Source organism: Pogoniulus pusillus, chromosome 31, assembly GCF_015220805.1.
Source record: "Pogoniulus pusillus isolate bPogPus1 chromosome 31, bPogPus1.pri, whole genome shotgun sequence".
Classification (NCBI taxonomy): Eukaryota; Metazoa; Chordata; class Aves; order Piciformes; family Lybiidae; genus Pogoniulus; species Pogoniulus pusillus.
The window spans coordinates 5,538,622-5,563,311 of record NC_087294.1 but is presented as its reverse complement, the minus strand read 5'-3'; the positions used below and the strand labels follow the sequence as shown (position 1 = coordinate 5,563,311).

The 24,690-nt window shown below is 42.3% G+C and overlaps 2 protein-coding genes across 2 annotated transcripts in view; one reads left to right on the top strand and one right to left on the bottom strand.

Annotated features, from left to right (window-relative positions):
* ADAT2 (adenosine deaminase tRNA specific 2) overlaps window positions 1-556 on the bottom strand; it is an 11,233-nt gene extending 10,677 nt beyond the window's left edge. Inside the window, exons 1-2 of the mRNA XM_064169173.1 lie at window positions 447-556; window positions 117-221 (exon numbers count right to left, since the gene is read on the bottom strand). Coding sequence (XP_064025243.1) covers window positions 117-221; window positions 447-497 — 156 coding nt within the window. The 5' untranslated portion in view covers window positions 498-556. The remainder of the gene's footprint in view (window positions 1-116; window positions 222-446) is intronic.
* On the top strand, window positions 493-24,690 carry PEX3 (peroxisomal biogenesis factor 3). The gene is made up of 12 exons (XM_064169172.1): window positions 493-698; window positions 9,415-9,546; window positions 10,872-10,953; window positions 17,049-17,092; window positions 18,816-18,940; window positions 20,421-20,487; window positions 20,590-20,644; window positions 20,874-21,030; window positions 21,878-21,948; window positions 22,696-22,818; window positions 23,440-23,536; window positions 23,921-24,690. The coding sequence occupies exons 1-12, from the start codon at window positions 626-628 to the stop codon at window positions 24,002-24,004; spliced, it is 1,110 nt and encodes a 369-aa protein (XP_064025242.1). The 5' UTR covers window positions 493-625; the 3' UTR covers window positions 24,005-24,690.

Below are 24,690 nucleotides of genomic sequence, written 5' to 3'. Positions count from 1 at the left end.
GTAACAACATGAACTGTTTCTGGAGTGCTGATAGAAAGAATTTCAACAAAGTCGAACCGCGCCCCGACACACGGGCGGGCAGCAAAGCCACCCTCGCCGGCCCCGCTCCGACTCACGTTCTTCGTCTCGTTCACCTCGTTCCTGCCCCTCCCTATGACCTCGCCTTGGTACACCAGGAGGCAACCGACGGGAACCTCCCCATTCTCCAGGGCCTCCTTAGCCTGCAAGACGGACAGACAGACGAACACAAGGAGCAGGACAACGTTACTTGCGGGAGGGACGAACCCCCGCTCTCTCGGTGCTGCCGTGAGCGAAGCCCCGCTCCCCTGCCCGCCTCGGCGCTTCCGCCCCCCTCCGGCTTCCCCCAAGGCTTCCCTCCGCGTTAGAGCCAAGCCCGGCCTCCTGCAGCTCCCGCGGCGGGAGGCGGAACCCCCACCCACACTGACCACGTCGAGGGCCTGGTCCATTAAGGCCACGGCTGCCGCTTCCTCCGCCATGCGCGGCACCAGCAGAGCGCGGGCGGCGTTTCCGGGGGCCTGGCGGCGGAGCACAGCAGGCGGGGCCGCTGCTGCCGCCCCTTCCGCCGACGCGCAGAGGCGAGGGGCGGCCGGGCCGGGCGTGCAGGATGCTCCGGTCTCTTTGGAGCTTCCTCAAGCGGCACAAGAAGAAATGCCTCGTCCTCGGCACCTTTCTCGGCGGTGAGTGTCCGGCAGTCGGCCGAGGGGCCATGGTGGGTGGTAATAGTGCCCAGCGCGAAGCTGGGTGCGGGGCCTCCTCGCTGTCTCTGAAGTGTTGCTGCTTCCCGCTGGAAAGCCTCCCTCAGAGGCTGCGCCCTGCGAACCTCCGATGCTCAGGGGGCCTCTCCGTTGGCAGGAAAGCAGGTCTGCCCCGGGGCGAGCGCGGTTCCGGCCGCTGGCGTGCCCGGCCCGGCGGTGTCGCGGGCCCGGCTGTCCTTGTTCGCACGCCGCTGCCGTTGTGGGCGGTGGGCTGCTGCGCAGGGCGTGAAGCCTCTCTTCGCCTCACCGGTGACACCAGGTGCGCCCACCGACCGCCTCTGGGGGGGGGGCTCGGCTGGCAGAAAGATTTTCCTTGTAGGGAGGGATGGGAAGCTACGTATCGCCTAGTAGGACCTGAAACAGGGAGCCGTGGTGCCTCGGCGTTCTTGTGGCGGTGTTTGTGGTGGTTTGAAATCTCACTTAGCCGGGCAAAGGGTGAGTGACGCATTGTTTTCAGGAGAGACCCGAAAGCTTGTCTTGTTCTTTGCTTTGGATTGTCAGATATAAGCCAACTGCCGGCACAAAACTTCACTGGAGAGGAGGATTTGCATTAATTATTCAAGCCGGTTTTTCTCCCTTAAAGTTCTTGTCTAACCTGTAGGGTGGTTATGGTCTGGCAAGCTCCTCCTTTTCCTGGAGTTATTTTTAGTTGGAACTGCATTTAAAATAATATCCTGACTCTCTCTGTTTAGTAGTAAAATGCATACGTGTGCAGCTGAATATTAGATACTCACTGAAAGGTGCAGGCATGTCTTTGCACGCTTAGTTGTCACATCTACCTCTGTCGTATGCAGATGAAACAGAAGTATTACAGAGTTGCTGAAGAAGGTTCTCATGGTTTAAGGGCTACAGAGTTTTTGCAGTACATCTTGTCTCCTAGCCAAGCGAAGCGTCTGCGAAGGTGAATTGCACATACTTGTGACTTGCCTTGGTTGTTGTGTCCGTGGCATCCTTTCTGAGTTGATTCCTTCTGCATTCCAGAGAGTGATACTATATGATAATAGGTTAGATCATGGTTACTGAAGCATTTGCCAGATTGTTTCTCCATCAGCAGGTTTTCTGCCTCTGCAAGTGCAGCAGAATGTAGTATTTATCAACCTCTGAGCCACCACACTTAGAGCCCACCGTGTCAGTGTACCATGCTGGACCCTGCAAGTTCTTTGCCCTCCCCTTCAGCTGTCTTTGTGAGAGTGATGAGTGGGCGTAGTAAAAACAGCAGTTGTCTAAGTTACAACTAGTAAATATGGATCAGTGTTCACGTGAGCTTGTGGCTCTTTCGAGTCCTTATAGCCTGAAATTCTGAATTCATCATTTGCAAACAGCCTATCCAATAAAAAACAAGATGTTTCTCTTTGACCAAGCATTTCTACTTCTGTCCAAAAGTACTGAACTACTACTGCCTGCAGTGTGGATCAAGTACTTGTTTCCTCAGGTTGTATTTGAGAACTCCATGGAGAATTGCTTTTTTGTATTTGAGACACATGTGCAAATCAGGGCACTCAGAAGAAAGGAGAGCATCAGTAGCTGCCACCGTGGTATTTTAAGGCAACCTGGGAGATGGAGGGATTTACCACGGAGCTCTGCGTTACAGTTGTTCAGCAGCTGATTTGTGTGTGTTTGGCCATCTACATACTGGCTATGGACCAGACCTTAAAACCATAGAATCACAGAATGGTTTAGGCTGGAAGGGACCTCAAAGATAGGCAGGGACACCTCCCGCTAGAACAGGTCACTCAAAGCCTTATCCAATTTGGCCTTGAACACCTTCAGGGAGGGAGCAGCCATAACGTCCCTGGGCAACCTGTTCCAGTGTCTCACCACCCTCACTGGAAAGAACCCTTTCCTAATATCTAGTTTGAATCTCCCCTCTTCCAGTTTAAACACATTATTCCTCATTCTGTCATTACAAGACCTTGTAAATAGTCCCTTCCCAGCCTTCCTGTAGGGCCTCTTCAGATACTGGAAGGCTGCTGTAAGGTCTTCTCGAAGCCTTCCCTTCTCCAGGCTGAGGAGCCCCAACTCTTGTAGTCTGTGCTCATATAACTCCAGGAGCTATGCTAATGCCACCAGCAATGAATCAGAACTCTGATGTCCACAACAAACTCTCCTCAGAAAAAAAAAAACGATAAAACTGGCTAATGTTGAAGGGTAGAATGCAACTTTATATCACTACTTTTATTTGAAGACAGAGTATGTGGAAGTAGCTGAACAATGCAAGAAAAGCATCCAGATTTGCTGATTTAATATCAGCAAATGGCATCTACATCTCTGTGCTTTTTGTTTTGTCTTTTTGAGAGCCATAGTTGCATTTTCTGGGAAGTAACACAAATGAGACATCTCAGGGTTTAATGATTTTTTGTCTTCAATTGGCACATGGTCAGAGATTAATGTGGATATTTAATGACAGTACAGAAGAACCCATTGTTATGGATAGAATGTAACAATGTGTTACTGAAGAATTATTGCACCAACATCCAAGTCAGTTGGTAACCTTTGTTTACCGAGATGGATTTCTGGTCTGTTATCAGTGGCTGTCATGTTTAGTGTAATTTCTCTCAATCACAACACAGCAACAGATTTTTTTTTTCTCCTTTTGAAGATAAAAAGCTCATAAAACAAAAGCTCAAACTGAGGAAAAAGCAACTAAAATAGGTATTGTTTCCCCTTAATTATAGAGTGACATTGAGAAGACCTCAGCTTAGCAAAGTCTCTGTACAAATCCTTTCTTCAGACGTCTATACTTCAAGCAATATACATGCTAAAAAGACTTAAATCTCTGCAGTCAGCCCAAATCTGGAGCTTTGGTATGAAACCCACTGGATATATTTAAAGTAGAGAGCTAGCATAATGAAGCTATGAGGGTGTGTTTTGTGCTTCTTGGATAGGTAGATGTACCTTGAAGTGGATTCTGTCTCGGTGATCCGTGTTCAAAGCAGTTTTCAGTGGATATTACAAAATGATTTACTGTTGATTTCTCTTGCTATAGTAGAAGAGCAAGTTCAGGGTGTGCCTACAATATATGGTTCTGATTTCAGTGGTGAATTAATTATTGCTCAATTTAATCTTTTGAAACCTTAGTCTTGCAAAAACACTACTTCAGTTCAGAAATCTGTCTGCTTAGCAAAGAAAGTTGTTTTGGTTTGTGGGTAAGTGCAGGGGCAGCAAATAATTCCCAGTGCCAAGAGAATAAGGCTTCAACGACTTCTTTAGGTGAACTCAGTGCCAAGAGAGTAAGGTTTTAGTGGCTGCTTTAAATATAATTTTCAACTGTAAGGGGACAGTTGTAAGTCAGTTGATGAATAACTTGCTTGTACGTAAGAATAAACCACAGCTTACAAAACTGCAGGCATCTCTGTGTCAGTGCAGTTTCTGTGTAACAGAATTCCTAAAACTGTTAGTAAAAAACACCCAAGGGAAACAAACAAATTTCTGAGGGAAGTGTGGCAGCAAGGGTAAAGGTCACTTTAGGATGTAAAGAGATTTCTTGGAAAACTGGATGTCTCCTAATTATGTATCCCACCTGTCTGCTCATATCTCCATTTCACTTGTGAAAAAGGAAAAGGTTGAGGGAGAAGTAAGCCATCACTTATGGTGAGAAATACCCTACCTGTTTGAGGCCACAGGAATGAAGATTTTGTAAGCTACTGCCATTACTTAAATTGCACAATGCTACAGCCAAAGAGGGTACAGAGACAAATCCAAACATACTTATCTCAAATTCTCATTAACAGTTGAGTCAAAATGTTGCTTCCACAGGGTATGGGTGTTGTCGATCTCTGGTGTTCCCAGTGTTGTAGAATAGTGTCATGATTTAAACTTTAACAGCAACCAAGTGCCACACAGCTGCACTCATTCCTCCCTGCCCCCCGAGTGGATGAGGAGAATCAGGAGAGCAAAAATGAGAAAGCTCCTGGGTTAAGATAAAACCAGTTCAATCATTTTAAAAATAAATAATACTAATAATAAATTGTAAGGAAAAGAAGCAGGGGAAAAAATAAATAACAGATAAAAAGATAAACCCAGGGAAGAAAAATGATACAATTGAAAACACTTGCTCACCATTGACTGATGGAAGCCCAGCCAGTCCCCAAGCAGCAGCCTTAGCCTCCCCAGCCTCCCCCTCTAATTTTATTGCTGACCATGACATCATATATTAGGGAATATCCCTTTGGTCATTTGGGGTCAGCTGTCCCAGTTGCCACCTCCTAACTCTTTGTGCACCCCCCGCCCACTCATTGGTGGGGCAGTGTGAGAAGCAGAAAAGGCCTCTGCTCAGCAATAACAAAACCATCCCTGTGTTATCAGCACTGTTTGCAGCACAGATGCAAAACACAGCCCCACACGAGCCATCATGAAGAAAATTAACTCTGGCAGCCAAAGCCAGCACAGGCAGTCAACAGAAATATAAACACATTTCACTCTGTAGAGCAATTTTAAAGCAGTATCAATTGTAGCTCAAGGTCCTTACTGAGGTTCCTGTACCTGAAGGCTCTGGTATCAAGTGATGTAAACCTTACTTTGTACCACTCATCTGTTCCTGAACTTTTGGAATCAGAGGGGTGCTGCTGGGACTACAGTTGTTTGCATAGTTTACAGTTTAATGAAAGCAGAAAAAAAGGTTTTGTAGCTGTCTTTTGGGGAATCTCATTATTGCTGAATTTTCTTAATTCCTGGGCTTGTCTGGAACATACAAGAAAGCTTCACTATGACTTCTGATGTATACAACAGTTTAGCTAATTAGGCACAAGTAAAGTCTTTCTTGTGCCACTTTTTAAAGACCTCCTAATCATAGAATCAGCCAGGCTGGAAGAGACCTCCAAGATCATCCAGTCCAACCTATCCCCTAGCCAGTCAACTAGACCATGGCACTAAGTGCCTCATCCAGGCTTTGCTTGAACACCTCCAGAGATGGTGACTCCACCACCTCCCTGAGCAGCCCATTCCAATGCACATCACTCTCTCTGTGAAGAACTTTCTCCTAACATCCAGCCTATACTTTCCCTGGCACACCTTGAGACTGTGTCCCCTTGTTCTATTGGTGGTTGCCTGGGAGAAGAGGACACTCCCCCACCTGGCTACAGTGTCCCTTCAGGTAGTTGTAGACAGCAATGAGGTCAGCCCTGAGCCTCCTCTTCTCCAGGCTAAACACCCCCATCTCCCTCAGCCTCTCCTCCTAGGGTTTGTGTTCCAGGCCCCTCACCAGCTTTGTTGCCCTTCTCTGGACACCTTCCAGCACCTCAACATCTCTCTTGAATTGAGGGGCCCAGAACTGGACACAGCACTCAAATCCTATGCTGAAAGATAAAATTGAATTTTATTAGCTATTGTAAAAAGCTGGTGTCCACTTTGCCTATTTATTACAACAAAGACTTTTAAATGTTGATTTAGTTTCTTACAGATACTTTATGTGACTTGACATTATGATAGTTCCTAGGCTGTAGCTTTCTCTGGTCCTGTTTCCAACTTCAGTGGGATGATGTTTTTATGGGCTAAATTCAGCCTGGACCTTTTAGAAGCAGAGGCTCTGGTGTTGTGTTCCAGCACCAGTGACTATTGGGCAGAAGTTCGTTGTCACAAACAAAACTTGCATTTCCAAAGTGAGGTTCTGTCCCCTCTAGGAGTCTTTAAGGTACTTAAAGCCTTGCAGTTACTAACAGAAGCAGGCTGCTGATATCCAAATGCGTTTGTTGGTTTTGCATAAGCTTTTTGGGTGGTGTAACTTTTACCTTGGTTAACTTCTAGTGCGTTGCATTTCCAAAGGTGAGGATTGTACCGGAGGCAATAGCATGTGATGTAGTGAGGAGCCAAAGTTATGGCTCAGTTCAGGGAAGAGAGAAAGAAGTAAGACTAATAGTAGATGGTGTTGTATCATTGTAGGTAAATGTTTCTCTCTCGAATCTCCTTGTTAAATGTGGATGACTGCTAATGTACCTTTGGACCCTCGAGAGGTATGGCAGTTCTTAGTACAGAGTAATCACACAGCTTTAACGATTGAGCATTAAGCAATTAGCTGTCTCAATCTTAATTATAAAGGTGCTGCTCCAGCATATCACTCAAGGGCACGCACATGATTCTTCTTTAGTTGTTTCCACGTCTGCCTGTGTCCTGTGTGCCTTCAGGAGGAGTCTCCTTTTATACTTATGACTTTTCTGCCACAAAATTTGGAGTTAAAGGATTTATTTTGGGGAGAAAAAAAATAAACAAACAACTATATTGTGAATGTAATGTGAAAAATGCAATGAGATAAAATGATTGGGAAAATCTTGTGTTAAAAAATTTTTTGTTAATACTAAAACAAAAAGTTACTGTTTCAGTTTGTTAGCTGGGGAAAAAATCAGTACTCTGACAGTTGTATTCTTAAAAAATATTCTTGTCAGGAACTGATCTCTTTTTTCAAGAGAAACATAATCTGATTGTTACTTATGAAGTCTCATTTTACTTGACAATCTACAGTGGCAGAATCACATTTTGTGGATGTGGAACCATAGTATTAGAGTTTGCATCTGATGGGGAGAATGAATCTAATGGAGCCAGCAATGGGTAGTTGCAGCCTTCAAAGGAGCCATATCCATGCATCAAAAGCAGAAAGGCCAGCAGGTCAAGGCGGGTGATTCTCCCCTCTGTTCCACTCTGGTGAGACCTCATCTGGAGTACCATGTCCAGCTCTCTAGCCCTCAGCACAAGGAGGACTTGAGGAAAGGCCTGTTGTGACAAGAGAAGGGATAATGATTTTAAACTAAAGGAAGGTAGAATTAGATTAAATATAAGGAAGAAATGTTTTACAGTGAGGGTGGTGAAATGCTGGAACAAGTTGCTCAGGGATGTGATAGATGCCTTATCTCTGGAAACATTCCATGGCAGGTCGGACAGCGCTCTGAGCAGCCTGATCTAGTTAAACATGGCCCTACTCTTTTAAAGGTCCCCTCCAACCCAAACTGTTTGATGGTTCTGTGTGGTAAATGGTCAGTCTGTATGAAGGCTAAAGCAGGTGAGTGTCTTCCCCATTTTTATTAGGCTTTTGGGATACAAATGGAAGTGACCATGGTTGTTCCAGACTGGTCTGGCTTGAAGCTGCCTGTTAGGAAACAGAATGCCAATGTGAATAGCTGTAACTTTTAAGGCATGAAGCTGACAAGCCTTTCAAAACACTGATGATAGTTTTAGTGAATGCATTGAAAGATTTTTAATGACCCAAAACATGTTGCTGAATTGAAACCCTTGTGGATTTAGGTGGGGTTTGGGTTTATGTTTCGTGTGGGTTTTTTTTGGGTTGGTTTTCTTTAGTTTTTGTGAGTTTGGCTTGCAAAAACAGTTACAAAACTTTCAGCATTCAGCAAATGTTAAATGCCTCTTTCATTCAGGTATTTGAAATGCGAAAATTGAACTCTGAAGAAAATTTTGTGGCTCTGTGTGTATGACTTTTGAAAGTGCTTGGTAGTGAAAAGCAAAGGATTTGATATTTGCGTTTCCTCCATTACCAACTTGACAGAGTCAGAGCAGACAATATTCTTCAATACTTGGAGGATCACTGCCCAGTAGCTGGAGGATGATCAGTTACAACAGTCTTTTCTGCCTTGTTTTTTTCCTCTCATTTCCTCTCCCCATCCCCACTCTCCCACAATTGTTTCACCAGAAACCATGAGAAGAGTTTAAGCACCTAAGTAGGTAACAGCTGCATACAGGAGGCAGCAAATGAACTTATACACTAGAAGTGTTATGAGAAGCCCTGAATGAAGGGTGAGAAATAAATGCAAAAGAGCTTGAAGTGGACAAAATTGCTGAGGATAAGTCTAGAATATGTAGTAATATCTTGAGGAATGGCTTAGAAAGGGAGACAGAGCTACGGAAAAATGCAATCAGGGCTGCAGGCAGCCTGGAGAGATCTCTGAACTTTTGGTGGTGTGGAGAGAGCAGCTGGGGGGAACTTCAAAGGGACCTATGTGGGGAGAGGAGTAAATGTAGAATAAGAAAAAATGATGGGAGTGGGTCTTTTTGGAAATGGAGATCAATGATGAGGGTGGTGAGGGATATTTGAATCCTCAAGAGCAGAAGTGTGGGGCTGGAGACCAGGAACCAGGCATGGTAAGAAATAAGAGGCCCTCAGCAAGGCCCACTGAAGTTAAGGTTTTTCCATGGACAAGTTTCGGGAGCAAACAAAGGAAGTGTTAGTTAGTAATGTTTTTCTCTTACATGGTTTTTAAGACCTGACTTTTATCTCTAACTTTTGCTAAATTTAGAGAGATACCTTTAAAAAAATTAATTTCATCCATTTCCAGACCTGTGAATTTCAGTTCCTTTTTTCTGTTCTGTATTACCCCTAGAATTTTTTTCTCTCCCTGGTGTTTGCTTCAGTCTCTTCAGCACTATCTGTTCATAGTGCAGTAGTACCAAAAATGCTGCCTTTGAAAGGCAGGATATCTCTTCTCAGGAATGCTTCTTATCCTGTTTCAAGCTGTTACCCTTGGCATTTTAGTTTATTTTGAAAACATTGCTTCTGAGTATGACTTTGTCAGCCAGTATTAAAACACTCAAGACATAGCCCCATGCGCCCTAACTGTTTAAAATTGATGGAGGAGTCTGAAGGGGCTTTCCTCACATTTTTAAAGCAGGTTGTAATATGAAAATCTCTCTTCTTCAGGAGTCTACTTACTGGGAAAATATGGGCAGAAGAAAATCCGAGAAATCCAAGAGCAAGAGGCAGCTGAATACATAGCCCAAGCACGAAGGCAGTATCACTTTGAAAGCAATCAGAGGACATGCAATATGACAGGTAAGATGAAGAAAGAGCTCCTGGTTTTGGTAGGTGGAATGGTTTGGGGATTTATGCTACATATTGGCAGGACATAAGAATAAGAAATGTAGGTGAATTCAAAATCTTAATTAAATGCTAATGCATGAATTTAGTCATTTTGCATAATAAAACTGTAATCTGAAGACCAGAGGTCAAAGGGATTTCTAGGGGTCATCTTGAGCTTTGGTTTGAATACATCTATCTATAGTGCATACAGATATATATGCAGGTTGCAAATTTTTGTCACTTCAAGACCCTTTCTGTATTGTCCCAAACTGTATGATACTGAGGTTGAGAGAGCACCCAGATTCAAACAATACTGACTTCACAGCAGGATTTCCAGCTCAAACCATTCTGTGATTGCCTTATTATGGCATGAGTTACAGAGAGAGCTGGGTGGGTGGGTTGTACTTACAAATATGAAGAACATCTGCCTGTTGGTTCCCTGCATCTGAACAGTTAAAAGGTGCCTGGCTAACAGGGGAGCAAAAAGTGGAAGTACTTTTGTTACAGCTTTGGTTTTTGGAGTGATGATGGGGTAGAATTTAACAAAATCCTTGTCATTCTTGTAAATGCAGGCCACTCAAATGAAACAAATTGGGCAGCATTTTCTTCTCTGGTTGACATTTGTAGTGGCTTTTTAGGTGGCTACAAATGCATTCTGTGCACTGTTATACTGACGTGAAATACTCTAGTAGTTCACTTTCATCTCTTCCATTTTGTAAAGCTGGCTTTGATTTTACTAAGGACTAAATTTTTCTTTGCCCTTCATTGTACAAAATACCTTCTGTCTGACATCACAAGATTTTTCATCATTTTGTTCTTGGTATTTATTATGTTCTATGCATACTTTCCCACCATATTAGAGCAAATTGGACGTTGAATATTCTCAAAGTCAAGGGTGTCTTTCCCCACCAGCTTCATCTGGTTCGAGGAGAAAGACAAACTTCGGATCTTGCTCTTCTTCATTGTAGAAATGGAAGTGTAGATTTTCACCAGATTTTATTCTGGTCAGTTGAAGATAGGTGCATGCAGCTATGCAAAGTGTGAGCACACATTTGCTGCTGAAGCCAACAGTGACACGTAGCCAGCTAAGGACAGCATTGTGCCCAAACTCGCAAGCAGCATGGAGGTAATTGCAATCCTGAGCACTCCCAGGTTTGCTGTTCTGTTTGCCTGTTGAGCAGTGGGATTTATGTTGTGCAGCAGCTGTTGGGTGATAACTGGGGATAGAAAGGTTTCTGATTCCTTTTTTTTTTTTATGTTGACAGATTGTTTTTCTTTTTTTTTTCTTTTAATAATAGTGCTGTCAATGCTTCCAACATTGAGGGATGCCTTAATGCATCAATTAAATTCTGAGAGTCTCACATCTCTTCTTAAAAACAGGTAAGATTGTTTTGTTAACTGTTAAAGATCACTTGTTTGGATCACAAGAGTTCAAATTTCATTTTTCTAATGTGGAAAGCATCCAGGAGTTTGTCTCTGTGTCCCATTGAGGCACTCAAAGTGTTGAAATACTGTGTCATTTTTGGTGTGTCATTTTAGGTGTATATTCATAGATGGGACTGGTATTTTCTAAACATTACAAGAAATAATAGCTCATTTAAGATGCTGCCCTGAGAGCCATGTGGATTTTTTTGTTGAAGTGTTTGTAAGATAAGCAGATAAAAGCACTTATTGGATCTAATCTTCTCTTAAACAGGACATAGTATCTTGACTGAGTTGTTGATACAGTGTTTGCAAAAATGTTTATGTGATCTCACCAAGGTCAGACATGGATATTAGTGGAAAGTTTCTAAGATGAGGTTGCAGATGGATGTAAGCTATTAGTCTTGGGGTTTTTTTGTGTTGATTTTTTTCTTTCTTTTTGGAAGTGGAACAAATAAGACCTTGTCATATATTCAGAGGAATGTTTCCCTGTCAGAAAACACCTTTGGTTTCCTTACAACTGCAGGAACAAAAAGCATATTTTCAAATGCACAGGGTGCATAACAACATACCTTAAAAGTAGAGTAAACCACTTGGCATTTGGCACTGAATGAAAGTGTTATGTAGGCAGTTAACACAGGGTTTCTGACTTGCTCTAGACTGCCTTCCTAGTTTACGTCCCACTAGCTTATTTATATTGCTATAACTTCAGCTGTCTACCAGTTAATAGATTACCTATCCAGTCACTGTCCTTTTTTCAGCCATAAAACTCTCACAACAAGGCAACAGTGTGCACTATTTAAAGTGGGAGTTAGAACTTGAAATATGTTTTTGTAATAGGCTAAGGATTTGCAGCTGCAATCGCATATTAATTTCCCCAAGCCACAATGAATTAGGAAAAGTTACTTTTATTGGAATATTTAATACAGCTGTGATACAGTTTTATTCAATGAAAAATTAACCTGAATGAAGAAGAGACCTTGTGGATGACCAGATTTGTATTCTGCACTGGATAGCAAAATAGTCTGAAATGGCCTGTAATCCTTGGTTCAGTCGTCAGGATCTGCCTTGTTCTCAGTAGCATGTGTGTGTTTATCCAGATTTATCTGGTGTCTGTCTCTAGTTTGATTAGATGAAACCATTTGTGGCTGTGGTGACATATTTCTGAATTCAGCAATCCCAGTGAGATTTTTTGATGATCACAGAATGATCAGGGTTAGAAGTAACCTCTGGAGCTAGTTTACTTTCAACCTCTCACCATAGCAGGTTTACCTAGAGCAGGCTACACAGGACAGCATCCAGGCAGGCTTTGAATGACTCCAGAGAAGAAGATTCCACGGCCTCTCTGGGCAGCCCGTTCCAATGCTCAGGTTCCTCCTCATGTTTAGATAGAACTTCCCATGTTCAAGTTTGCCCTGTTACCTTTTTTCCTGTCACTGGGCACCACTGAAAAAAGACTGGCCCAATTCTACTGACACCCACCCTTTATTTATAAGATTCCCCCCCCCAGGTCTCTCAGCCTTTCTTCACAAGACAGATGTTCTAGTCCTCTACCTACCTTTGTAGACTTTTGCTCTACCCTCTCAATCAGTTCCCTGTTCTTGAACCAGAGAGCCCAGAACTGGACATAGTAGATAAATCCTCATCAAGGCAGAGTAGAGGGGAAGATAACTTCCCACAACCTGCTTGCCCCTCACCTCCTCACTCACCCCAGTATGCTGCTGGCCTTCTTGGCCACAAGGTTACCTTGCTGGCTCATGGTGAACTTGTTGTCCACCAGCTCTCCTAGGCCTTTTTCCACCGAGCTGCTTCCCAGCAGGTCAGCCCCTAACCTGCACTGATACAGAGTTATTCCTCCCCAGGTGAAGTATCCCACACTTGCCCTTATTGAGCTTCTTAAGGTTGCTCTCTGCCCAACTCCTCAGCCTGTCCAGGTCACTTTGGATGGCAGCACAGCCTTCTGGTGTGTCAGCCACCCTTCCCAGTTTTGTGTCATCAGCAGACTGGCTGACTGTGCACTCTGTGCCCTGATCCAGATTGTTGGTGAATATATTGAACAATACTGGTACCAGTACCGACCCCTGGGTAACACCACTTGTTACAGCCTCCAGTTAGACTCTGAGCCACTGACCACAACCCTCTGAGCTCTGTCTTTCAGTTTTCAATCCAACCCACTGTCCCTTCATCTAACCCACGCTTCCTAAGCTTGCCTGTGAGGGGGAGGCTATAGCTGTGCATTTCTGAAAATAACTACTGTTTTTAAATGCTGGTTGCATGCAGTTTCCTGTAAGCATGGACATCCAGTTTGAGCATATCTTAAAGCAGAGCTTTTTACTTGATGCCTCCTTTATTGACTTACATTGAGGAAGTTTTAACTAGATGCTTGAACCCTTGGAGCTGACAGCCTAGAAAAGGATCTGGGAAGGCACAGATGCTGCCCTAAGGGCACGTTCCACTTTGAAGTGAGTCTTTGAAGAAGCTCTGCATTCTTGTGCTACACATGGAGATACAGATCTGTTTTCTTTCCACTTCCGTTTGAGAAGATGAATCAAATAGCTCCAGACCTTTAAATGCCCTTCTTGTTGTATAAACAAAAGAGTAGATGTGGAGATTTACCTTCCTTAATGTCCCTGAAGAGGTGCATTCTTTATCTCACATAATTTATGTTGTGACTTAACATGTTATGGATCTCAGTTACCACGTGTTACAGATGGTGTTATGGCTAGGGCAAACTCCGGGAACTTAAAATCCGTTCACTTGCTTAACTTCAAAACCCTTTTACACTGGTTTAGTAATTTGGAGTGACCAGTGGTTAGGGTTTGAGTGTCAGCAAACTGAAGACCTCAGTCTTCCTGAGAAACTTTGAAAGAGGGAGGAGTGCAGCAGATGTTCTTGCACTGTCTTGTCCTCATTTCGAAGCCATGTATTTAAAATGAAGTACTTGCTGCTGTAGACTTGCAGATGTTGCTTATCTCCTATCTACTCGGCAGTTAAATATCCCTCCCCTGTTCCGTGGAAGCTGAACGTTGTTTCCTTTTCATCTCCATAAACCGGAGAGCCGTTGGGTAACAAATGTAGCAATCCTATTGCACAGTGGAATTCCAGAAATGCAGAAGGCAGGGAATCTCAGAATGATTTCACAAATAAGTGTGAAATGAAAGTTGAGGTTTAAGTTGCACTTGAGTCTCAGCAAATTACAACAGTTAACAGCTGAAAACCATTTACACTGCTGCAACTAATACTTGCAGAATGAAACTTACCTGGTTGCTGCCTCTTGTGAGGAGAAACTTTGTAAGCATGACACTAGAAAATGCTTTGACGTAATAGGTGCAAGTGTAGCTGGCTGATAGAATAGAATCAACCAGGTTGGAAGAGACCTTAAAGATCAGCCAGTCCAACCTAGCACCCAGCCCTATCCAGTCACCTAGACCATGGCACTAAGTGCCTCATCCAGTCTTTTCTTGAACACCCCCAGGGATGGTGACTCCTCCACCTCCCTGGGCAGCCCATTCCAATGCCAATCACTCTGTCTGCCAACAACTTCCTCCTAACATCCAGCCTAGACCTACCCTGGCACAACTTGAGACTGTGTCCCCTTGTTCTGTTGCTGGTTGTCTGGGAGAAGGGACCAACCCCACCTGGCTACAACCTCCCTTCAGGTAGTTGTAGACAGCAATCTATTGGCTTCTGTTTCTCTCTTCACTTGGCATGGAGAACTTAGCACTTGTAACAGGGCTCAAAATGGCTTTTTTTCCTTAGGTTTTTTTATCTATAGAAGTTTTACTGTACTGTTTTAACAGTCTTTGTTTTGCTTTAGGAGAGCTTTTGAAACTGTTGATTTAGCTTGCAAAAAGTGTGTGAACTGATTTTGCACGTGCCATGGATTCTTGTATCTCTTCCAGCTCTCCTTGCTTTAATCTGTCTCTTACTTTTTGAGATTGTAGACTTAATAGTTGATTATATCTGTTCATTTGTATTATTTGTTAGCAGTGACTTGAAAATTCATTGTTTATGCGAGTGATCCAACGGTCAAACTAATGCTGAAGTGCATGTGTTGTGCCTGTCAAGGGGAGTGATTTCTGGTGAAAAGTGTATTACTTTTTATAAGTCAGGTTACTGTAAAGTCTAGGTTCATCTGAACTATCTGCCCTAAACATTTAAGCATTAATTCTTATTCTAAGAAATGACCAAATGTCTTCCTAAGTGATTTTCCTGGTGAATCTCTTTCATGATACTGTAGCCATTCTTTACGGGCAGTGCTTAACAGGCATTTGGATTATTAGCTTGCTCTTATCTCTGTTCCTGCTGCTGTGTTGCTACCATTTCCTCTGGATAGTAGCTATCAATATGCAGTGCACTTTAGATGCTTCAGGGGTATCTGTGCACTCCACAGTTTGGCTCTTTTGATTGCAGAATGTATAACATTTTGGGCATTGATCGGGTCAATAAATGCACCTCAACAGAAGGAAAACCATCAAATTGCCCTTGTGTAGATGGCTCAGACTTTCCAACAGGTGGTCAAGAGCTCTTTGCTTTGTGATGATCAAATCTGAACCACATCAAGTAGTGGTAAACCTTGCAAGAAAGTAAAACGTAGAAATTTGGATCCTGTGCTTACAGGTGGGTACAGGAAGCCCTGCTGAACTGAGGCCTGCCTTAAGTATATAGGGGATCAAAGCCCCTAAAAGAAGCCATTGTACCACCAGTGGGCTCACTCTGACTGCTTAGTGTAGCAACTCAAAACTGGTAATACAAGTGTGTACAGGGTTAACCCTCCAGGGGGAGTGACCTTGAACCTGACCCTAGGTGGTCCTGACCCCTCCCCAGGAGTGCTTTGAACACCACCAGGTGATTCATGGTTCGCCCACTTCCCCTTGCTGTCTAAAGGTCTATAAAAGCAGGAGGACTTCCTGTTCTTGCTCCCTGCCTCCCTGCTTACCAGCATCACCATCCCGTTCCTGGTCCTCTTTGTTTTACCACGTGGCCATCACCCACTGCCATCAAATCTGGTTGTATTTACACATTTTGTATCTTGTTTTCCCTTCCCTATACCTTTGTAACTTCCCTACCTCAGATACCTTTTTAATTTGTTAAACTTTTCTTCTTTTAACTTCCAAATAGGAGTGAGATTATTTATTTGGGTGTGCTTTACCTTTTCTCTCTCTACATCAAATCCCTTTCTTTTTGGGAAAGAAGAGGTGTGATGGTTTGGGTGTTCCCCATCCCCACCCCCCGACTTGGGAAATCACCCAGACTAGACTCAGACAGCTCTGGAAATTCGAATGCAGCTTATATTTACAGCTGGCACAATATACAAGCAGATATTTACAGTATATGCAGTTACAGACAGAAATAGACAAGGTAAAAGGTAATACAGAAACACAACAGCCCTCCCAGAAACCTGAGTCCCCAGGAGGGGCTCCCAAATGCCCTTCCACCTTCTCTCACCCCTCTCTACCTTACCCCAGTCCCAAGGAAGAATGGAGGCTCAGCCAGGGGGTTAGGAAGCAAAGTGGATTAATCAGAGAAATGGCAGAGAGGCTAAAGAGAGAAATGCAGCACCAAGCTCCCCATCAGAAGAAGAAGCGACTCCCTTATCTATGTTTGGATCCTTGTTCTTACACATCTCAGCAAGCCTATGAGTGAAGTAGACATCATTCTGTTTTCCTTTCCAAGCCTGTAATCTAGTTCTTCTCACCAAAACCTTCTAGTCTGCTTCAAACTAGCACAAGGAGGAAGAGGGAAGGGCGCTCTCTAAACTGTTATTGGTTCTATCAGATATATTTGAGTCTCTGGGAATTTAAATTAGAGCCAACTCAAAGTGTATAATTGGCAGCACTAAATACTGCACTTACATGTTAAAGTTTTCACATCTTTTCTATGACTTTGTGGTGTTTTGGCTATACTCCCTTTCTGCACAAGGTAAATTAATCTGTTCTGAATAATTACAGTAGCTAAATGAGCTCACCTTAGACAGTACTATTTCATTTATTAATTTCCTGGGGAAATATACTTTTTAATGTTTACTATTTCCATTTATTTTTCCCCCACAGGCCAACAAACAAGTTAGAAATATGGGAGGATTTAAAGATAATAAGTAAGTAGCAATGAAAGATTCCATCTGCATAGTATTTATCATGAATGTAAAATGTCTCTCATACCTTTTTAAATGCACACTTCACACTAGCTTGTTGTTCCAGTAGATATGAAGATAGTGTAACACGTTATGTGGTAAACCTGCTCCTTGCTGTGATGGTTTGGGTGTTCCCCACCCCCCCACACTTTAGAAATCACCCAGACTAGACTCAGCCAGCTCTGGAAATATGAATGAAGCTTATATTTACAGCTGGCACAATATACAAGCAGATATTTACAGTATATACAGTTATAGACAGAAATAGACAAGGGAAAAGGTGATACAGAAACACAACAGCCCTCCCAGAAACCTGAGTCCCCAGGAGGGGCTCTCAACCACCCCTGGACCTTCCCCCTGCCCCTCTCAACCTTACCCCAGTCCCAAGGAAGAATGGAGGTTCGGCCAGAGGTTAAGAAGCAAAGTGGGTTAGCTCAAAATGGAGGGTGAGGTTAGAGAGATGCAGCCCAGCCAGCAGCCCCAAGCAAGAGTGAATGCCCAGTGAGAGTGGTTATCTAATGTTTTTGTTTCTTCTTCCTGTACATCTCAGCAAGCCTATGAGGGAAGTAGACATCACCTTGTTTTCCTTTTGCAGCCTATAATCTAGTTCTTCTCACCAAAACATTCTAGCCTGCTTCAAACTAGCACACTTGCCCTCCCCCTCCCAAAAGCTGCTCATGAAAGAATTTTTCATATCCTTGAGAGAAGAAGCTTGGGGATACAGGTGAAGAATTTTAGTGGCCTTTGTGCTACCTTGCATGAAAGCTTTGTGAGAACTTTCTGTGCCATCACAAAAAGATCAAACTATGTTTTCAGAAAAGTTCTATGCTAAACCTAGCAGAAAACATCAATTGGCAGGGTAGGGCATTTGTTTCCTTTCTTCAGGCCTGGTGGAGAGAACCACTGTAGCAGTGGTTATGAACACTTGGTTCATCTTATTTGGCTCATGGAAGCAGTGGAAAATAAAGAGTAGTAAAGTCAGATAATCATGCAGTGAATTGGTACTAAGCTTTTTTTACTACATTTGATTCCTTGGTACCATTCGTTATCCCTATCATTCCCTTGGCTTTGTCTTTGTTTTGGTTTAGTTTCTCCTTTTTCACAACACCTTTAGGGATCCTAATTTTGATCCAGCTTGACATTGTTACCCTCGTTCTTGCTACTCGGCACTCAACTGCATTTATTCATGTCATTTCTTTCAGACATGCTCTGTTGCCTAGTGGCTAGTAGCTGATGCTCACTTTAATTTCCTTTCTTTGGATACTAGCTGCTGCTTTTTTTCCCCCCAGTTTTGTTACACCTTCTGTGCCTTAACTGCATGACAAGGGCTAGCGTTCTCTGTGTATTCCCTGGCCTTATGGAGAAAGATGATCTGACAGTACATCCATTTTCCTCCTGGAGTGACTTAAGTCATTCTTTCCCCCCCCCCACAATAACTTGTACAACGTGTAAAAATATATTGTATAGGACTGTAAATGGGATACTTTAGATGTAAGCTGCAGCACAAATTAGACTCATAACCATCTCGGGTGTGCGTTATGAACACGTGTGATATGACAACCAGTGAGACAAATGTGACTCTGTATTTAAACATCACCAGCCCTCCTTGAGTCTTGGAGAGTGCTTTTCCTCCTTGGCTGTCCCTTGTTTCTTTGTCTTTGAAGTCGTTTTGGTGTCTCTTTTCAAGGTTTCACGAGAAGCATTGTAGCTGTGTATAGTACCTGTATGCTGGTAGTTCTTCTGCGAGTCCAGTTAAATATTATTGGCGGTTACATCTACCTAGATAATGCTGCAGTCTGCAAAAACGGCACAGTAAGTTCCTTGCTTTGTTTCAAAGGTAGGCTTGCCACTTTCTTCAAAGTGAAAGGATTACTTGGTGGTGGATAAAAAGAGCATAATTTTTAGGTGTATTAGAATGAAACCAAGAGCTCTAGTAAGAGTGGGAGATAGGGAAGCATTACTGGAAGCAAGATATACTGATATATGTTTTAAGAGCCTCTAAATCTGGATGATTTGATGGTGCTGTTACTTCACAAAATACCAGCAATACTGAAGGATACCTTTTGTCTGCAGTTTTATTGCTTAAAAGAAGGTTACCTCATATCTAAACATAAAAGTAATTCAGTTGCTTTTAGTTTCTTTGAGAAACAGTAATACTGTGTGAATAACCCAAGGTAGCTATACAAATGTGTATATGTGCTTAGGTCTTCCTAGCACCATATATCCATTCCCCAAGTTACATTTTCCTAGGATTAAATAATGTTTTCTGTGAAACTGTGACTATTCTGTGTAACTCCAAAAGGCCATCTACCTTAAGTGTCCTGTTGGTAGGACTAAGCAAGGTAGATGACTTGGGTTTTGTTTCTATAGAATCACAGAATTGTTTCAGTTGGAAAAGATCTCTCAAGGTCATTAAGTCCAGTTATTGAGGTAACACAACTGTGGCCATTAGACCATGTCCCAAAGTGCCATGTCTCCATCTTCAGGGGCAGTGACTCCACCACCTCCCTGGGCAGTCTGTTGCAATGCCTGATCTCTCTTTCAGTAAATATTTTTTTCCCTACAATTGCTCATTAATAGATAGATCAACCAAGTACCATTGCACAGAGTGAGAGCTGCGAATTGTTGGACAGCTCATCAGAAAATAATGGATACAGACTCTGATCAGTTGTCATATGCCCCCTGTCATAACTCCTGCTGCATGGCAAGGCAGGTCTGAGAAGAGCTTTCATTAGGGAGGTCATGGTTAATTTTGTGAAACCTGAAAAAGCCTTTTTTATTTAAAAAGGGCAAGATTAGTATGGACTGCAAAGGTGTTTCTGATGTTTTTCCTGTAGCAAAGTGGGTTGGCAGAGCCAACTTCGAGGCACTTTGCTGGAGCATAATTGGAATCTCATTGCAGTTCCTGAAAGCTGCTTTTCTGTCAAATAGGCTTTTGTTAGGCTTGAGCATAAATACCCTATTCCATTATGTTTAATTTTTGGGGTAGTGGCAGGTAGAGTTTCCTCTGCAGTGCTGCTTTTTAAGTCGTTTTCCTGTTAATGAAAAGTGAAGTGCCACTGAAGGTGGGAGAGAAATCTATATAGTACTGAAGAATGGCAGAGGACTTAAGAAAGATCCAGAGACTGATGGCAGGAAGAGGGGCAGAAGCTACAGAGTTGTGTGAGCATAGGGGAATCCATCTGCTGCAGGGGATTATGAAGATTAAGGAAAATGGTTGCAACAGGTTGAAAATGATTTCTGCATCTCTTGCTGATCTGTAACGGAACACTTTATTATTTTTGCCTCACAGACACCACTAGCTCCACCTGAAGTTCAGCAGCAATATTTATCAAGTATTCAGCACCTTTTAGGAGATGGTATGATGCTCATTTTAAGCTAACTGCACTTACTAAAAAGCTGCTTTTCTTTTCTAGACTTGAGAAATCATTAGAATAATTTTGACACTTTTCTTGTTCTAGGACTGACTGAGTTGATAACCATTGTCAAACAAGCTGTGCATAAAGTTTTTGGAAGGTAAGAGTCTGTGTTTTTCTGTGGTTAGCTTTGAATGTTTGTTGTGATGCCTGCTCTCAAAACAATGAGCTTTGTTAGGATAAAAGGAAGGCATCTATACCAAGCTATCTGCCAATGCAAACCTATATAGCAGACTGGGATCATGTTACTTGTGAAAGTTATTGGTAAGAGGATAAAGCATCATTGTTCATTTTGCAATCAACACTGTAGTCTTTTTCTTCCTTTCCAGTATTTCCCTTAAGCACACCCTATCTCTGCTGGAGCTGGAACAGAAACTTAAAGATATCAGGGAAGCAGTGGAACATAAGGATTCAGATCAGACTGAATCTTACTCACCCTTATGTCATTATCTGATGCCAGATGAAGAAAATCCCTTGGCTACTCAGGTACTTGTTTCAGTTACTTTCATCTGCCTTTTTTATTCTGCTTTTTTGACTGTTTTGGGGAGGGAAGGATTCATAACAGTTATCTAGTTGTATTGTGTTATCTTTAATAAACAGTAATGCCTTTTTCCATCATAAATCAACTGTCCATATCTATTTAATCTAGACAAAGTTCTTTGTTCAGGTTTGGCTGAAAACAAGTGTGATCTTCAGAACATCAGCACTGAGCTCAGAAACACAGCCTAAGTACTGCTTTTAGCCAGTAACAATGCAGCTTGACTCAGCCCTAAGCATTACCTTGCAGTTGTGTACCAGCAACAATCAGGGGCAGTTGTAGCATCTTGGCTGATGCACAAAAAGGCAATTATGTGCTGGAGTCCTTTGTGGCTTTGGGCTGGAGATGAGCAGGAGTGAAGAGAAAGGTGTCTCTAATCTCAGTGGTAACATTACAGTAATTTTCTAAAGGTGCTTGTCTCCACACCACAGGTTGGAGAAAACTCATCCTTAACTTGGTGTGATACTAGCATAAAGAAAAAAACTTAGGCTTCAGTGATTAACTCCATGCATCTAGCTCTTTAACTGAAGAGGATGTGCAGGCCTTTAGTTTCAGAGGTCAAAAGTGGAAAAGAAGCCTTTGCTCAGTCTGGTATTTCCTGGTTTTAAAGAAATTTAGATCCTACAGTGGTCATTTTAAAGGAAAAGTAGAACATAAAGAATCTGATGCATGACAATCAATCTTTTAGATAGACTTCACTTACACATCTTAATTCCACGGTACAAAGTTTCTGGTTTATTCTTTCACTTGCCAGTGGATTTCTTACTAAATAGTGCCTGTCTTTGCTTTTTCTAGGCCTGTGGACTCACAGAAAGAGACATTGCTACAATTAAATTACTTAATGAAACCAGAGATATGCTAGAAAGGTATTGAAAGATGTCATAATAAACTCACCCTCAGAACTGTTGTTCACCTAAGACAATTACTCTGTCAAAAGCTGTCCATCTCCATTTGTGAAACGTGACCACTTTGCTGCACTGTATTTTTACATTCACTAATTGTAAGCTGAGATATTCAAAATTTGAGAGCTCCAAAACTGTTAATAAACAATCCTGCCTTCTCCACCAGACCCCCTTATCTCTTCCTCGACTTTCCTGTTGTACCCCTCTGTTTCTGGGTAACTTCTCTTCTGCTAAAATGGGGTAGAGTGAGAGTAACTTTACTGGATTTACTTGCTTTGATAAAATGAACAACAGTTTTGGCTTAGCAGAAATTAATGCATGGTTGTGAGAGTGGTTGTATGCATTCTTTACCAGAGAGCTACCAAAGTGAGGCTTCTGTAGTAAACATGAAAGCACCAGGCTAGATGCCAAACTACTCTTAAAATTTAGCTGCTAGTTACTAGTTGAAGAGAGAGGATAGAGGAATGCTTTAGATTTATCTGGGTTTTAGTGATGTTTAGTTTAGGTTTGCTGTGGAGTTCCTTGGGACCTGGCCTTTCTTGAAATGGTTATGCTAATGGCCTTTTCTGGGTCACACATCCTCCCTTAGAGGAGGGACAGCTGGAACACCGAAGGCTTACAGGATTGTGTTGTCTGGGGGGCAAAAAGGAAGAAAAAAACCCAACACACAAATCCCAGGAACCAAAACTTGCTTCTTTTTTTCCCCTGCAGCCCAGACTTCAGTACCGTTTTGCGCACATGTTTAAACAGAGGATTCAGTCGACTACTGGACAATATGGCAGAGTTTTTTAGACCAACTGAACAGGACCTCTCTCAGAGTGGCTCTGTAAATAGGTAAATGTTTTCTTTGTTGAGGTTGCCAGGTGAATAATGCTTTGGGTTCAGAGTGAATTCCAAAAGAAAGGTTGTTGGTTTTCCTGCCTACTGAATTTCTCACACCAGGAAGTTCTGTTTCTTACTCTTAAAGAACAAATGCAGCCTGCTGATTTCAATCAAGTAGGTAACTTAGGAGTGCTGCATGTTTTGCTAGAATTTTCGTGAGGTATCCTTCCCCTCATTCCTTGCAGAAACCAGACCTAAGCTTTTCAGTCTTTGCCTGAGATCTGTACAAGCAGACTACCTTCCTACCTGAGGACTTACCCCACTGGTTAACAGTCTTAACAACCCTTTACACACATAAACACGTATGTGAAGACTCCAGGCAAATGATATTTCTCTTGCACCAGAAGCAAGTATGAAACTGTGCCTAACAGGAACATCCCTTGGCATTTGCTTTGCTATTTTTCTATATTGCATTTATTAGAAACTTTGACAGGGGGAAAAAGTCCTTCAGCTGTACTTCTGGTCTTTCACCTCTCTGATTTTGAAGCAGCAATTACCTGGAATTGTAATAGTCATAATTGAGTGGCTGCTTCTCAGAGCAGGTCTAGGTCAGCTTTTTGTGTTCTTTTCTAGTCTTTCCAGTGTCAGTCTTCCTTTAGCCAAGATAATCCCAATAATCAATGGGCAGATCCATTCGGTGTGCAGTGAAACGCCCAGTCACTTTGTTCAGGTAAGAATGGTGCTTATGTCGAATATCCCCAGCAAAACCTTGAAATTGGTGTTTGTCTTTTTTCTTTCTCTTTCAATTTCAGTGGCTTTACAAAAGCTGAAACAATTGGCATAACTTAAACCTTTTCTAAATCTGTGTCTTCCAAAACAGTGCTATTTTTCTAGAACCTTTTCCCTCTGCTAACCTGGGCAGAAGTAGAAAAATGTCTCCTGACTTGTTTCTAGTGGCACTTCTGCTCATAATCCCTTCTAAAGCAAGAAATTCGAGTTACATCTCTGTGGCAGTGCCAGGTGCTTTTCCTCCTGTTGAATTATGCACTGAAGCAAAGCCAGAATAGTGGTGTGTATGTTTGCTTAATCAGTTTACTCTTTGAATTTCTTCCAGGACCTGTTGATGATGGAACAAGTGAAAGATTTTGCTGCTAATGTTTATGAAGCTTTTAGTACCCCTCAGCAATTAGAGAAGTAAATTGCACATTTGCAGGAATAGATCATGTATTTATAACAAACTCCTTGTGACTACTGATGAGACAGCTTCATTTTATAATGGCGTAGGAGTGGTATGCCTGCAAGAGAGGAAAGCTGAAAAAAGTGGGAGCAAGCCTCTCTTTGTTCTAATAGAATTGTTTCAAACACCCATTAAAAATATTCTTGTTGAAATAATCGTTGTATGTAAAGACTTTTCTATTAAAAGTGTTTAAACTCTTCATAATTAACTTGATTATTTTTATTGCATCTGGGGGCAGTACAAAAAGTTAGTTAAAAAAACTATTTTCTGGCCTGGGGTATCTAAGTTTTGGAAGAAACTAATGATAGTAATTTAAGAATGGCACAGTGGCAGAATGAAGAAAGGCTTCTTTCTTCTTCTCCCAAATTTTTATCTTTATAAAGGAAACTTTTTTCCCCATTTACCAAGGTTATTCCAAAAATCTTTTTTTCCTTAAGGCTTTTACCAACTGCTGAAGGTTCATCTTGAGCAAGCTGGGGCAGTAGTCCTCTTTCTTAATACTAAAAGGAATGTGGATTTTTAGAAGTTCTCCTGTTTATGCTGTTCAAACAGCGACACTGTACACATTACCTTGTAAATATTTTCTCTTACTTTGTATTAATATTGAGCCCAATTGTCTGTATTGTAATAAAATATTTTAATGTAAA

Bases quoted from the DNA above. Each gene is read 5' to 3' on its own strand.
- PEX3 (XM_064169172.1), top strand. From the start codon at position 626: ATGCTCCGGTCTCTTTGGAGCTTCCTCAAGCGGCACAAGAAGAAATGC. The intron at 9,547-10,871 runs GTAAGATGAAGA...TTTTAATAATAG, and splicing joins GAGGACATGCAATATGACAG to TGCTGTCAATGCTTCCAACA. The intron at 17,093-18,815 runs GTAAGTAGCAAT...TCTCTTTTCAAG, and splicing joins GGAGGATTTAAAGATAATAA to GTTTCACGAGAAGCATTGTA.